A 17016-nucleotide genomic window follows, 5' to 3' on the forward strand; every position below is an offset into this window, starting at 1 on the left:
AAAGGAATATAGTCTTCATGCAATGACCTAAGAGTAAGTGGCCAGACATTTAACGCCCTGTTCCATGGTTTATTTTGTACTAACCACACTGGCTGAGTCAACAGGTGCACCGTTGTCCAGAAGAACCTGTGCAACATCCAGGAAGCCACCCTGTGCAGCGAAGAACAACGCTGTCGTTCCAGTCTGCAAGAAATGAAAAAAAATACTCTTATTAATTCATAACGGGCCAAGTAAGTTCCCAACTTAAAATACCGACTACAAGAAAGCAAGGAACGCACACCATCTTTAACATTAAGATCACCGTACAAGTACCGCTATTATTATTGATAATTGGCGTTTTATGTGACATCTACTTTATGAATAAACTATCAACAAATACACTAATAGAAGGAGTTGGTGCAACGTAAATGAAACTTGGCAGGTGTGTTTCTACATCTGAAAGATGATATCTATTCAAATTTCGCACTAGTCGCATCAAAGTAGTGCCACCATGAGGACGCAAATCAGGTTTGCTGTAAATACACGCTGTTGGGATCGTGAGTGTTAGTTACCTTTGAGACTAGACGGGGTGAGTTGGTGTTAGTCAAAAACATCTTCAGGGTGAAAAAGACGCTATTAACAACATCTCACTGAGTTTGAATGAGGCTATGTATCAGGGCTACGAGAAGTCGGATGTCGTCTCTGCAATATTGGAGAAAGACTTGCAGGAATGTAGCTACTATACATGGCTAATGGCAGCGGTGGTCACTGGAACGTGCTGTTGTAAGACGCCCAGGTTTCGGACAGCCACGTGGCACTACAGAGAGGGAAGACCGTCGTGATCGGTGTATGGCTTTGTTGCATCTCACTATATGTCCAGCAGCAATGCGAGCAGCAGTTGGCACCACAGTGACGCGACAAACTATTACAAATCAATTACTGTAAGGATAGCTCCAAGCCAGACGCCCTGTAGCACGCATTCCATTGACCTGCGACGTCCGTGGTGTCAAGCAACAGCTCACTGAAGGGCAGGGTAGAGGTCTGTTGTGTTTTCTGATGAAAGCTGGTTCTGCCTCAGTGCCAGTGATGGCCGCGTGTTAGGAAGAGGCCAGTTGAGGACTGCACCCAACCTGTCTGCCTGCTAGACACGTCTTGTCCGACACGTAGTGTTATGGTGGCAACAGAAAGCCACAGAACTCCAAAATCTTTCTGATGCAAGGAACCTGCGTGGCTTTTACGCTGGTATTAAAGAGCTGTATGGACCTATCCGCTCATCATCAGGAGCACTTAAAGCTGCTGACAACTCCACCATTCTTACTGAAAGTCAGGACATCTTAAATCGTTGGAAAGAGCACTTCAGCTCACTGTTAAACAGCCCTTCTACTGCCGCTGGAGATTTTCTCAAAAATGTCCCACAGCACCCTCCAAAACCCTGGCTGGCTGATCCTCCAACTTTTCAAGAATTTTGCAAGGCACTCAAGAGTGTGAAACCTGGGAAGGCTCCTGGACCTGACAGCATCCCGATGGAGCTTATTGAGGGTGGCGGCTTGCCTCTAAAAACTAGACTCTTCTCACTTATTATATTAATGTGGGAAACCCGCGAGGTACCAGCTGACTTGAAGAACTCCACAATTGTCACCATCTTCAAAAAGGGCGACAGAAGCGTCTGTGGTAACTACCGGGGAATATCTACTCTCTGTCACTGGAAAAATTTTTGCAAGAATCCTTTTAAATCGCCTCCAGACACTTTCAGAGACTATACTACCTGAGTCTCAATACGGCTTTCGACCTTCAAGAGGGACAATTGACATGATCTTCTGTGCACGACAACTACAGGAGAAGTGCAGAGAACAGCAAAAGCCTTTACTACTTGTTTTCTACGATCTAGAAAAGGCCTTTGATATAGTTCCCAGAGAAGCCATGTGGATGGTCTCAAAACGCTTCGGCTGCCCTGAACATTTTGTTGACCTGATTGAAGCTCTCCACGTTGATATGACTGGACAGGTCCTCTGCCAGAATGAAATGACTGGTGAATTCCCAATAACAAGTGGGCTTAAACAAGGATGCGTTCTTGCACCTACATTATTTGCATTGTATCTGGCAGCTATGCTTTACGAGACAACCGTAAACAATGCAGGAATAGAACTAAAGTACAGGTTTGATGGAGGATTATTCAACCAGTCCAGACTCCACTCAAAAAGGTTCACCAGTACCACTCGTGTGACAGAGCTGCAGTATGCTGATGACAATGCCTCTCCAGCTCATTCACCTGCAGAGTTGCAGCTGTCAGTTGATTCCTTCAGCAGGGCGTACGAACGATTTGATCTCTCCATCAATATTTCAAAGACAAAGGTGATGGCGCAGCCAACTCCTGGCTCCTCCGTTCCTGACTTCAGCATATCCATCTATGATACACTCCTGGAACAAGTGGACCATTTCCTCTACCTGGGAAGCATACTGTCATCCAACTGCTCATCTGGAAAAGATGTGGAGAATAGAGTACGTGCTGCACATGTAGCATTTGGTCGTCTTACAAAGCGTGTCTTCCTGAATAAAGACCTAACACTGTACACCAAACTGATGGTGTACAAAGCTGTAGTCATTTCCACCCTGCTATATGGTTGCGAAACCTGGACGTTGTATCGCTGCGATCTGAAGAAACTAGAACGCTTCAACCAACAGAAGCTAAGACATATCATGAACCTGAAATGGGATGACTTCATATCCAACACGGCTGTTCTAGAGAAAGCAAAAATGCATAGCATGGAAGCTCTTATCATTGGGCATCAACTCAGATGGGTCGGACATGTCCAGCGGATGAAAAATGACAGACTTCCACGCCAAATGCTGTACAGCGAAGTGAGCACAGGTAAAAGGCCACGAGGTGCCCCTCTCAAACGTTATAAGGATCAGTACAAGAAAAATCTGAAAAACTTGAACATCGATCTGAGTAACTGGTCCACAATAGCAGAAGACCGAAGTCGCTGGCGCTCAGTTACCTCAAATGCTCTTCAAAACTTTGAGCTGGAACGTCGAAGAATGGAGAATGACAAACGCCAGAGACGTAAACTCCTCCAGGCTCAGCCACGTCCTCCACCTTCCATCAGCTGTAATGTCTGTGGCCGCCTGTTCCACGCTAGGATTGGATTGCTAAGCCATCAACGACACTTCCACGCCTGAACCGTGACAAAGGAAATCTCAGGAGAGAAATGAAAACTCGGATACGAGTATCAGCCGACGACGACGACGACGAGTGTTATGGTCAAGGATGCAATTATGTATGACAGCAGGAGCGCTCTCTGGTTATCCCACGCACCCTGACTACAAATATGTACATCAATCTGGTGATTCGACCTTTTGTGCTGCCATTCAGAAATAGCATTCCACAGGGTGTTTTCCAACAGGATAACGCTCGCCCACATACCGCTGTGGTAACCCAACATGCTATACAGAGTGTCAACATGTTGCCTTGACCTGTTCAATGACTAGATCTGTCTCCATTCGAGCATGTATGGGACATCATCGCATGACAATTTAAAAGCCATCTACAAATAGCATTAACCGTCTCTCTATTGACCGAACAAGTGCAACAGATATGGAAGTCCACCCTACAGCCGGCTGCTGGTGGCCGAGCGGTTCTTGGGGCTTCAGTCTGGAACCGCGCGACCGCTACGGTCGCAGGTTCGAATCCTGCCTTGGGCGGGGATGTGTGTGATGTCCTTAGGTTAGATAGGTTTAAGTAGTTCTAAGTTCTAGGTGGCTGATGACCTGAGATGTTAAGTCCCGTAGTGCTCAGAGCCATTTGAACCATTTTTATCCACCCTACAGACAGACATCCGGCGCCTGCACAGCGCAATACATGCACATTTGCATGTTTGCATTCAACATTCTGGCTGCTACACGATTTTTAATGTGCTGGCATTTCACATTTGCAATGGCTTATCTCGCGCTTACATTAAACTGTGCTTTTGAAATGTTAATCACTTAAATATGTTACCTATAGAATTTTGATTTAAGCTTTACGATCCTGAAGTTGAAACACTCCGCAAGATAGTGCATGTGAAAGTGTCTGGGGACGCGGAAATCGATACCATAAAGATAAAGGGGTGGTACAACAGCTTCAAAGACGACCGCTCATCAGTGAAGAGTGAATCACGTTCAGGTAGGCCTTCAACATCCTCAAATTGAGATTGTTATTGATCACGTAAGGACCCTAGTGATGCAGCATGGACGAATGAATTTGCAGACAAGGTTAAAATTAATATTGGATCAATTTATTCCATTTCAATTGAACATCTGGACCTGAGTAGGATCTCAGCAAAATGTGTCCAAAAGCCCCTAACAACTGAGCAGAAGCAACATCGGAGATGTACAGGACATGCTGCATACTGTGAACAGGAATCCCAACTTTCTAACACAGTGATCACTAGTGATGAATCCTGGGGTTATGATTATGAACCAGAAACAAAGATCCAGTCGTCTCAAAGGAGACATCCATCATCTCTGACAACCAAAACAGCGAGGCAGGTACGCAACACTCACCCCGTTTACAAGGGCTCCCAAAACCGGATTTCATAAACCTATTTCCCAATACCGCTTCTGGGTGGTCATGTAAACACTTCAAAATCGATTCTGGAAATCCGTTTCTGGTTGCCGGTTTTGCTATTCCACAATCGATTTTTTCTCCCATGTAAACGTAACCGGTTTTGAAACGTGTGTGGGCTGTCAGGTTTCATCTTGTTTTCAAAAACTTTCAGCTAATATGGACGGAATGACTTTTTGTACAATGAAGGACAAGTAGAAATACACTCCTGGAAATTGAAATAAGAACACCGTGAATTCATTGTCCCAGGAAGGGGAAACTTTATTGACACATTCCTGGGGTCAGATACATCACATGATCACACTGACAGAACCACAGGCACATAGACACAGGCAACAGAGCATGCACAATGTCGGCACTAGTACAGTGTATATCCACCTTTCGCAGCAATGCAGGCTGCTATTCTCCCATGGAGACGATCGTAGAGATGCTGGATGTAGTCCTGTGGAACGGCTTGCCATGCCATTTCCACCTGGCGCCTCAGTTGGACCAGCGTTCGTGCTGGACGTGCAGACCGCGTGAGACGACGCTTCATCCAGTCCCAAACATGCTCAATGGGGGACAGATCCGGAGACCTTGCTGGCCAGGGTAGTTGACGTACACCTTCTAGAGCACGTTGGGTGGCACGGGATACATGCGGACGTGCATTGTCCTGTTGGAACAGCAAGTTCCCTTGCCGGTCTAGGAATGGTAGAACGATGGGTTCGATGACGGTTTGGATGTACCGTGCACTATTCAGTGTTCCCTCGACGATCACCAGTGGTGTACGACCAGTGTAGGAGATCGCTCCCCACACCATGATGCCGGGTGTTGGCCCTGTGTGCCTCGGTCGTATGCAGTCCTGATTGTGGCGCTCACCTGCACGGCGCCAAACACGCATACGACCACCATTGGCACCAAGGCAGAAGCGACTCTCATCGCTGAAGACGACACGTCTCCATTCGTCCCTCCATTCACGCCTGTCGCGACACCATTGGAGGCGGGCTGCACGATGTTGGGGCGTGAGCGGAAGACGGCCTAACGGTGTGCGGGACCGTAGCCCAGCTTCATGGAGACGGTTGCGAATGGTCCTCGCCGATACCCCAGGAGCAACAGTGTCCCTAATTTGCTGGGAAGTGGCGGTGCGGTCCCCTACGGCACTGCGTGGGATCCTACGGTCTTGGCGTGCATCCGTGCGTCGCTGCGGTCCGGTCCCAGGTCGACGGGCACGTGCACCTTCCGCCGACCACTGGCGGCAACATCGATGTACTGTGGAGACCTCACGCCCCACGTGTTGAGCAATTCGGCGGTACGTCCACCCGGCCTCCCGCATGCCCACTATACGCCCTCGCTCAAAGTCCGTCAGCTGCACATACGGTTCACGTCCACGTTGTCGCGGCATGCTACCAGTGTTAAAGACTGCGATGGAGCTCCGTATGCCACGGCAAACTGGCTGACACTGACGGCGGCGGTGCACAAATGCTGCGCAGCTAGCGCCATTCGACGGCCAACACCGCGGTTCCTGGTGTGTCCGCTGTGCCGTGCGTGTGATCATTGCTTGTACAGCCCTCTCGCAGTGTCCGGAGCAAGTATGGTGGGTCTGACACACCGGTGTCTATGTGTTCTTTTTTCCATTTCCAGGAGTGTATTAGACTGAATCTGCTTATACCCCGTCTAGCTGCAGAGAAATAGCGACTGTGCTGACGAAATCATCAACTGTAGCAGCTTTTTTTCCAGGCGTCATATTTAATTGTGCAAGCAAATCCTTTTCAGACCTTAACATGTAAACACGACAGCGAAAAACGGTTTCCGAAATTCGGTATTCGTCTTTCGGAGATTTGTCGCATGTAAAAATAGTGCATGTGAAAGTCATGCTGACTCTTTCTTGACTCCACGACGTCCGACGACGAATACGCCCGCCAGAAAATACTTATGTTAGCAAGGAGTACTATGAAGAGGTTTTGCGTCGCCTTCATGAAGTACTGAGACGCAAACGGTCGGACTTGTGGATAGCTGACACCTTCACCACGATATACCTCATCGTTCTTAATTAATTGAGCCGGAGCCGACGACTTCTCTTTGTTCTTTGTTTGTTTGGTAGATGGGTGTTTATTTCTCAAATAATGAGAACCGCACATCATTCAGTGTTAGTCTCCTGTGTATTTTATATTCTTACAATAAGTTTGTAAGTAATAAAAATTACTTGTTCGCGTGACTTCTGCGTGTTTATGTAACCAAAGCAATAATCTGATGCAAGTACAGTTTACATGCACAAACATAAAAAGTATATACAATTATAGCTGTTATTTTGTACTCAATATAACGTTCTTCATCAGGAGCAAAGGCAAGAGTTTCCTGTTTTTTGATAAATACAGAGTTTGTTTATGAAAAACAGAACCTTGTTTAGTATAAGTTAGACAAAGTAGTACTGGGGCGATGTTTGATATATTTTTGTTTTGCTGTTTTCTAAATTTCACTTTTTTGTTGAGGAAATTGCGTTTTCTAGCTCTATATGATAAATCTTCTATTGTTTAATTTTACTACAACATCCCTTTGTTTCATGTTACAAATCAACAATTTTTTAAATAAAATCTGAATTCAATTTCGCTATAAATACTGTTTATTTTACGTAGCAGTCAGGAGGATAACTAAATAGAATAAAAATATTCTGAAGGTCACGTGGCCCTTTATATATCCTCATTCAGTTTCTAGGCGGTTCACCGCTTCCAGTTTTTAGAGGAATCGAGCGAGACACTGATCGCATGCGTAAAAAACGCGATCGTTATGACATAATGCCCAATACGTACAGGTAACACTAGTACAACCTTAAATGACCAAAACGAATAGGAAAACTACCATATTCTACGCTTATTTATGATAGTGTACGATAGGCTCAGGCAGTTCCACAACTCTACTGCTGGCCGATAAAACTGAAACACCAAGAAGGATAGCAAATTTTCTTTGCTTTATGTCTATGATCACAAATTTTTATGTCATCAGACTACCGGTTACGGTCTATAATGATCATCTTCAGATCTGCAGCTAAATTTGGCTTTCCAAATTACTGGCTATGCGAAACAGAGGTAATAGTGTTGTGTACCCCAATGCATCCCATACCATGATGTGAGGAACTGGGCCCGTATGATGCCGACTAGCGCAATCTTGCAATGTTTGTTCTCCCGCTGAATACTCCCCAATACCCTCAGAAAATTCCCCCTGCTGATGGACTACTAACGACGCACCTAACCTGCTGTCAGAGAGGCCGAATGTCCTAAGTGTGTGGCATAAAAATAATTAGACCGCAGACCTTTAGGTTAACAACATATTCTTTCCCAGAGTTCCTAGTTGCAAATAAACTCGTTCTTACGTGTTTCATGACTAATGGAACACGAAACTGTTAATTTTAAAGCACTTAAAGGAGCCTATGTCGACTTTAACGTCTATTTAGGCCTACTCCAGCTTTAAAATTGTAAAAGGGACCTATATATGTAACATAAAGTTCCTGTGTTTTCAAAAGATTAGAACTGTTTGCAAGAATCGAAGGTGGGAGAAGTAAATTCGATATTTGAAAACAAAAAAGAATCTTTAGCTCAAAGAATACTATTTCCACAAAGAAAAATATTCCCAGGGTTTGAACTGACATGTGATGAAAATAACACGTACGCAAGAGGAGAGTTAAAGCTGCCTATCCACTGTAGTAAAAAATCACACCCCCCTCCTTGGTTAAGGTTGTACACGGCCTATCGTTTGAAAGTGAGGTCACTGTCACTGTCGAATTTTTGTTACCTACCCGTAAATTAAACTAATACGTAGTGTACTGGTGGAGTATAAAGTGTAACATATTCATTGTACAAAATCTGTTCTAGTTTCAGTCCGCGAAAAGCTCCAGAGAAGAACACATCGAGACCAGCCAGTTCAAAGTTTAGTCGTATAGGACTGTGGCTGCCAGAGTTCCAGCACTATACGAAAGATGAAAAAATTGTATCCTACCAAGCATGCAAAAAATAGGCTAGTTGTTTTGTTTCTATGCTTCTATATTTTTCCAGCTTTTTCGGGATTGCGTATTTCTTCTCACGTCTTTTGACTCCAGAACATTTGTAAGCAGATTATTTTATGAACATTATTTAAAATTATGCTGAGACACCGGGACTCAAATGGTCATAATTTTCACGTTTATGAGTTCAATTGCGACATAAAGGAAAAGTAAGCAATGTGAAAATGCGATACCCGTAGCACAAAGCACAAAGGTTTTTGAATTATGCATAGTTTAGATTCTTTTTAAAGTTTCGAGTTGTAACAAAAATCTATTCAGTGACAGGAGGTTCAGGTAGCTCTATCTACAAGAACATTTCTTTATTGGAGGGAGTTAAAAAAAATTAATGAAGCGACAGGTGAAGTATTTTGCACAAAAACACCGGTCTGATGGACTTGTGCGAAGCAGCATTACATACCAGCGCAAAATCCAACCGCCCTGATTGCATGCTTCCCGTCCAACACTTCACGAAAGTAAAGTACGCCCCTGTCACATCCGTTGTTGTGCAGCATTCTTTTTTCGGAGTTCAAATTAAGACTGACAGGGGATAAGATTTTTTTCTGGGAAACTTAGAAAGGTTTCAGTTATTTACTGTGAAGCCAACTATGGTCTGAATGTTTGAAACGCACCATCCGGCATTTATTAAATTTCGCATTACAGATATTTCAACATATGGATATACACACATCCAAAAAAAGTTTTGCGTCACCTCGGTTCCAGAACCTGTACAGGAAATTGGAATACATACTACTGGCCATTATAACTGCTACACAAAGAAGAAATGCAGATGATAAACGGGTGTTCATTGGGCAAATATATTATACTACAACTGACACGTGATTACATTTTCACGCAATTTGGGTGCATAGATCCTGAGAAATCAGTACCCAGAACACCCACCTCTGGCCGTAATAACGGCTTGATACGCCTGGGCATTGAGTCACACAGAGCTTGGATGGCGTGTACAGGTACAGCTGCCCATGCAGCTTGAACACGATACCACAGTTCATCAGTAGTAGTGACTGGCGTGTTGTGACGAGCTAGTTGCTCGGCCACCATTGACCAGACGTTTTCAATTGGTGAGACATCTGGAGAATGTGCTGGCCAGGGCAACAGTCGAACATTTTCTGTATCCAGAAAGCCCGTACAGGACCTGCAACATGCGGTCGTGCATTATCCTGCTGAAATGTAGGATTTCGAAGGGATCGAATGAAGGGAAGAGCCACGGGTCGTAACACGTCTCAAATGTAACGTCCACTGCTCAAATTGCCGTCAATGCGAACAAGAGGTAACCGAGACGTGTAACCAATAGTACCCCATACCATCACACCGGATGATACGCCAGTATGGCGATGACGAATAGACGCTTCCAGTGTGCGTTCACCGTGATGTCGCCAGACACGGATACGACCATCATGATGCTGTAAACAGAACCTGGATTCACCCAAAAAAATGACGTTTTGCCATTCGTGCACCCAGGTTCGTCTTTGAGTACACCATCGCAGACGTTCCTGTCTGTGATGCAGCGTCAAGGATAACCGCAGCCATGGTCTCCGAGCTGATAGTCCATGCTGCTGCAAACGTCATCTAATTGTTCGTGCAGATGGTTGTTGTCTTGCAAACGTCCCCATCTATTGACTCAGGGATCGAGACGAGGCTACACGATCCGTTACAGCCATGCGGATAAGATGCCCGTCATCTCGACTGCTAGTGATACGAGGCCGTTGGGATCCAGCACGACGTTCCGCATTACCTTCCTGAACCCACCGATTCCATATCCTGCTAACAGTCATTGGATCTCGACCAACGCGAGCAGCAATGTCGCGATACGATAAACCGCAATCCGACCTTTATCAAAGTCGGAAACGTGATGGTACGTATTTCTCCTCCTTACACGACGCATCACAACAACGTTTCACCAGGCGACGCCGGTCAACTGTTGTTTGTATATGAGAAATCGGTTGGAAACTTTCCTCATGTCACCACGTTGTAGGTGTCGCCACCGGCACCAACCTTGTGTGAATGCCCTGAAAAGTTAATCATTTGCATATCACAGCATCTTCTCCCTGTCGGTTAAATTTCGCGTCTGTAGCACGTCATCTTCGTGGTGTAGCAATTTTAATACACAATAGTGTAGATCACATCATTTCCGCCCTTTTTATAGCTCATGAAAACCACACAATGCATGGTGTGCCACCATACAGCGAGACCTTCCGAGGTTTTGGTCAAGATTTCTGTATACACCGGTACCTCTAATAATCAGAATAATCAGTAGCACGTCCTCTTGCATTGATGCGTCCCTGTATTCGTCGTGGCATACTACCCTCAAGTTCATCAAGGCACCGTTGGTCCAGATTGTCCCACTTCTCAACGGTGATTCAGCGTAGATCCCGCAGAGTGGTTGGTGGGTCACGTCGTCCGTAAACAGCCCTCGTTCAGTCCATCCCAGGCATCTTCGATAAGGTTCATGTCTGGAGAACATGCTGGCCACTCTAGTCGAGCTATGTCGTTATCCTGAAGGAAGTCATTCACAAGGTCTGCACGAAGGGGGCGCGAATTGTCGTCCAGGAAGACGAATGCCTCGCCAATATGCTGCCGATATGGTTGCACTATCGGTCGGAGGATGGCATTCACGTATCGTACAGCCGGTACGGCGCCTTCAATGACCACCAGCGGCGTACGTCGGCCCCACACAATGGCACCTCGAAACAGCAGGGTACCTCCACCATCCTGTAGTCGCTGGACAGTGTGTCTAAGGCGTTCAGCCTGACCGAGTTGCCCCCAAATACGTCTCCTACGATTGTCTGGCTGACGGCATATGCGACACTCATCGGTGAAGAGAACGTAATGCCAATCCTGAGCGGTCCATTTGGCATGTTGTTGGGCCCATCTGTACCGCGCTGCATGGTGTCGTGGTTGCAAAGATGGACCTCGCCATGCCCGTCGGGAGTGAAGTTGCGCATCATGCAGCCTACTGCGAACGGTTTAAGTCGTAACACGGCGTCCTGTGGCTGCACGAAAAACGTTATTCAACATGGTGGCGTTGCTGTCAGGGTTCCTCCAAGTCATAATCCGTATGTAGCGGTCATCCACTGCAGTAGCAGCCCTTGGGCGGCCTGAGCGAGGCATGTCATCGATAGTTCCTGTCTCTCTGTATCTCCTCCATGTCCGGACAACATCGCTTTGGTTCACTCCGAGACGCCTGGACACTTCCCTTGTTGCGAGCCCTTCCTGGCACAAAGTAACAAAGCGGACGCGATCGAACCGATGTATTGACCGTCTAGGCATGGTTGAACTACAAACAATACGAGACGTGTATCTCTTTCCTGGTCGAATGACTAGAACTCATCGGCTGTCGGACCCCCTTGACGTATAGGCGCTGCTCATGCATGGTTGTTTACATCTTTGGGTGGGTTTAATGACGTTTCTGAACAGTCAAAGGGACTGTGTCTGTGATACAATATCTATATTCAACGTCTATCTTCAGGAGTTCTGGGAACCCGGGTGATGCAAAAGTTTTTTTGATGTGTGTATTTGCTTTACACTGTATTTTTTTATCTTGGAAAAACTTCAAATTTTCGGACCAGTCTAAATATTAAAGTAGTATAATGTTTGCTGTGTTGTGCGACTGCGTATTTTATTTCACTTGTTTTTAATGAATAATAATATGGCTCATTACGTCAACACTGTATTTTACATTTAGTTTAGTTTTTCAGAATAATACTTTTGAAGGCCTATTTTTAGCTTTACGTAGCCTAAACGCGGTACTGAAAGCGACTATTTTAGACGGCTAAAATTTACTTTTTACGACCTAAAAAACCACGGTCTACTAACAGTGAATTCCATATAAGTGCACAAGTTGCTACATTTACCACAGGCGCCCACCAGCGACAATGCAGGCATGGCGTCGCCACACAAGGTTCTATCGTAACCGTTCTAATACCACGGCGTCGTTCGCACAGTGTGGCAGGCAGCGGGAACTCGTGCCAGGAGATCCTCTTCAGTCTGAACAGGCGTCTCGCACACAAGACGTTTCATATGGCGCCACAATAAAGAAATCGAGTGGGGTGACATCGGGTGATAGTGCTGGTCACAAAACAGGGCCTCCTCTGCCCGTCCGTTTTTCAGTGTATGTCTAATCAGATGTTAACGAACTTGAGTACAAAGTGAAGTGGGCTCCATCATGTTGGGACCACATTCATTGACGATTAACAAGTAGGATATGTTCCAGGAACGTACAATCTTAGCAACAACAATAGTGGTGTATGTATTCAGTTGTAAGAGGTATGAGAACGATTGTAACTTTCGAATCTGCCGTTTCCAGACCAGGATGCAGTACCTCAAATTGATACATTTACCTTTCTCCATTATCTCTGAAAGTCTGTAACATCCTCACGAAATCAGCCTAGATAGTTCGAGCCACTACACAAATCTTTGATATTTGGTGAGGATTATTTTGCGAAGCGAGTGCACAGTTTTCGACAGTGTAAGCAAAACGGCGTAGGAAAAATACAATTTAAGTGTGTCAATTTGTAGGTAAGCTTGAAATACGTGGAGGTAATACACTTAACACTGAACTGCATCTTCAGCTTCTCTTAGCTCTTTCGAGAACTTTGCACATACGTCGGTTGGCTCTTTTCTCTGACTTCTCATCGAAAAGAAAAATATTAAAAGTAGAACATTAATTACCGACGAGTAAAATAATGTGAAGGAAGTTTAGCATTTGCACTCTGCTTATCAGTTGGACGCCTTTACGTTAGTAATGGTTTCGCGTTTCAGTAGTACTGTATCTCAGATAGTTTCTGAAATCTTCAGCAACATATGCGAAGCCCATCAAGGACTTCATTAAAGTACGTATAAGGAAGTTATCATCAACATTTGATTAATGAAATTAAAATATACATACAACCTGTCACATAGGCTACTTGATAAAATGTGCTATATAGTTTCTCAGAGGACTGACAGCGTGATCCCAGGTAAACCATTTTAATTTATCATGAAAACTCTAACAGTGATACACTATCCATGTAATTACAGCTACCATGAAAGTAAGCAACGAGAATGATCAGGTCTTTCTAATATTTTTAATTTTAATTAGCATAACAGATTTAGTTTGGCGCTTCACAATGAGATTTGTCACTCGGCATCGGAGTGTGCGCTGCTATAAACTTCTCGCAGATCAAAACTGTGTGCCGGACCGAGTCTCTAACTCGGGACCTTTGCCTTTCGCGGGCAAGTGCTCTACCAACTGAGATACCCAAGCACCACTCACGGCCCGTCCTCACAGCTTTACTTCTGCGAGTTCCTCGTCTCCCACCTTCCAAACTTTCACCGAATCTCTCCTGCTTCTGTGAAGTTTACAAGTTACGAGACGAGGTAGTGGCAGAAGTAAAGCTGTGAGGATGGGCCGTGAGTCTTGCTTGGGTAGCTCAGTTGGTGTCGGCATGGTAGCTTAGCCTGTTCGGCCATGGGATTAGCTACCCCCTACAACATCAAACCTGAGTGAATGAATCAACGAAGAATCTAAACGGGTGTAATCGGACGGGGCCCCGAACAATTCAACGAACAATATAAAACAAAATAAGATAAAAAAAAAGGTTGGTAGGGGACTAGCCCGCGAAAGGCAAAGGTCCCGAGTTCGAGTCTCAATCTGGCACACAGTTTTGATATACCAGGAAGTTTTAGTTTGACACTTGTTTACGTTCATTGAAACTGATTGTGATTTCCCTTTTTAATAAAAAGAAATACAAAGCTTGTGCTTATTCACCCCGTTCCTGACTGGTGCAAACATCTATTGAATTTACAGTCTTTCTAACGTCCTCTCTTGTTTCTTTGAGTGCAATTTTCTACCAGTCACACTTCTTTTCCTTCGGACTTTGTGCTGTGGATCTCTTGGACCCCAGATGTACCCACGATATCTAAGTTCTTCTATCAGCAACACTGCATTCTCTCCAGACTACTCCATCGCTCAGGCAAATTACGTCAACAACCAGAGTAGACAAGATAGACCTACCCTGTAGCGTAGGAAAGTTTTACACTGTCAGCACTGAAGCGGAGAGGCGCCACTTTTTTTTATGGTTCGCCAAAAGACCGACGACCAGCGGAAAACGAATGAACACTAGCGAATACGAACCGAACACGATCGAATGCTGTTTGCTCTCGTACATACTACTTCCGTTTGCACCAGAGATACCAGTATTTCTCGCTCGCTTAAGTTCGCTCTGGTGTAAACCACGTTTTATGATATACTAAAATGGTTTGAACTGTGATGCTCAGACGATGATCATTCTGTCAATTTCGAAATTACTATAGAATTCATTGCAAGATCGTAGTAAAATTTCTATCGCCTCCCTTCTACGTGAACAACGAGGCAGCAGGAATGTGGACGCAGCACATTGCTCGTGAAATTCAGCGTTGTGTTTGCGTCTTTACAAATGAAACGTAGAAGGAAATGCAAGAGAGAGTGCGGGTACCTGGTGACAATGTACTGTCTACTTCCTACAAAGAACACAAAGCCACGCGCCGGTGACCATTGCCCTTATTCAACTGGTGAATGTAGAAGGACAATGATTGGCGATCCAAAATAGTACAACGCTACTTCTTTTCTCTTTGATAGTCAAATGCCTATCATGTAAATTTCTTCCGGCACTGGAATTGTAGCCAGTGCCTGCTGTCGAGTCATGTCTGATCATGGCGATTTGACGTCGCTCACGTGATAGAAAAAGAGAGCGATTACCGAAACATAGTAAAATTCTTGGGTCATAATGTATGGATAAGAAGAGTTTAGTTATTTTCGTGTTCCATTGAAAGTTTTACAGCAGAGTATTTTACCCCTTTCTGTGCCAAAGATAGGTTAAGTAGAGGATAGTGTATGTCTTTCTTTCTTCTGTATTATAACCATGAATGTCACTGTTGTTTTTAAACTGGTCCATGTTGTTGAGAACAAATTTAATTATTGGGTAAATGTACTGTGAGGCCGATGTAAGAATTCCTAACCTTTTAAAGCGATGCCTATAATATGTGCGACTTTGAGCCACACATTATTCCGTATTCGGCATATTATTCCGTATATCAGAGAGTGAAAGTATGCAAAGTATGTTAGGTTGCTAATTTCTACATTCTCAAAACTAGCAATTATTCTGATTGAAAAGCTGCTGAACTTAGTCGCTTTAGGAGATCCAAAATATGAGTTTTCCAATTAAGAGTATCATCTACATGTGCACCCAAAAACTTAGTATGCTCTACCCTGGTTACTGACTTCCGTTGATGTGTTATATTTACTAAAGGCACTGTACTCCTTGCAGAAGAAAATTGGATGTACTGGGTTTTTTTGACGTTCAGAGCAAGCCCATTCGCAGAAAAACAATCAATAGCTTTTCCAAAGACATTATTTGTATCCCTTTCTATTGGAGTTTCTTTTACTGGATTAATAATGATGCTTGTATCATCAGCAAATGGTATCAGTTTAGCTTCTTGTTACAGATAAAAAGGGAGATCATTCACATATATAAAGAACAGAAGGGGACCCATGATCGAACCCTGTAGAACACCTAATGTAATTTCAGCCCAGTTAGATGAACTGGGAAACTTCTTCAAATCACTTAAACCATATAAAAAAATTTGTTTGCTTCCTGTTCTGTAGATATGACTTATTTCTGTATCAAGGTTATGGTTCACACACTTAAACGCTTTAGATAAATCACAGAAAATGCCTATTGGTGACATTTTACTATTTAAAGACTCTATTATGTGAGCAGCGAAACTGCATATTGCTGCCTCAGCGGAACAGCATCTTTGAAATCCAAACTGTGATTTACTAAGTATGCCATTACTGCTGAGATGGCTAACCACTCGAGTACATTACTTTCTCGATAATTTTTGAAAATCCTGTGAGCAAGGATATTGGCTCGTAATTATTGACATCTGTGGTGTCTCCTTTTTTGTAGAGAGGTTTGACAATGGCATATTATCTCCTTTTTTGTAGAGAGGTTTGACAATGGCATATTATAACCTGCCTGGAAATATACGTTGATTTAGTGATGCATTACAAATGAGACTTAGAACATCAGCTGTAACTGCTCCACATGGTTTTAATATCTTGTTAGAGATGTCGTCTACTCCAACAGAACATTTACTTTTCGAAGGTTTAATGATTTTACTTATTTCACAACAGGTTGTTAGATGAGAATTAATCTGACTAGGATTTCTCGAAACTGACTCTTCCATGTACTGCATGGCTTTTTCTTTTGAACTATTCTCACCAATTTTTTCACCTACACTTAAAAAATAGTTGTTAACTACATTAGCTACTTGTGTACTGTTGGTTAAGATGGGCTCATTCTCTTTAATAGTAATACTTTCTACTACAGTGGTTACTTTTCCTGTCTCTCTTCTAACAATATCCCATACTATTTGATTTTAT

The 17016-nt window shown here is 44.1% G+C and overlaps 1 protein-coding gene across 1 annotated transcript in view; it reads right to left on the reverse strand.

Annotated features, from left to right (window-relative positions):
- The window catches only part of LOC126475112 (ankyrin repeat domain-containing protein 29-like), a 607001-nt gene that overhangs the window by 22531 nt on the left and 567454 nt on the right, over positions 1-17016 (reverse strand). Inside the window, exon 4 of the mRNA XM_050102700.1 lies at positions 85-183. Coding sequence (XP_049958657.1) covers positions 85-183 — 99 coding nt within the window. The remainder of the gene's footprint in view (positions 1-84; positions 184-17016) is intronic.

The sequence above is a fragment of the Schistocerca serialis genome, chromosome 1 (genome assembly GCF_023864345.2).
Source record: "Schistocerca serialis cubense isolate TAMUIC-IGC-003099 chromosome 1, iqSchSeri2.2, whole genome shotgun sequence".
Lineage (NCBI taxonomy): Eukaryota > Metazoa > Arthropoda > Insecta > Orthoptera > Acrididae > Schistocerca > Schistocerca serialis.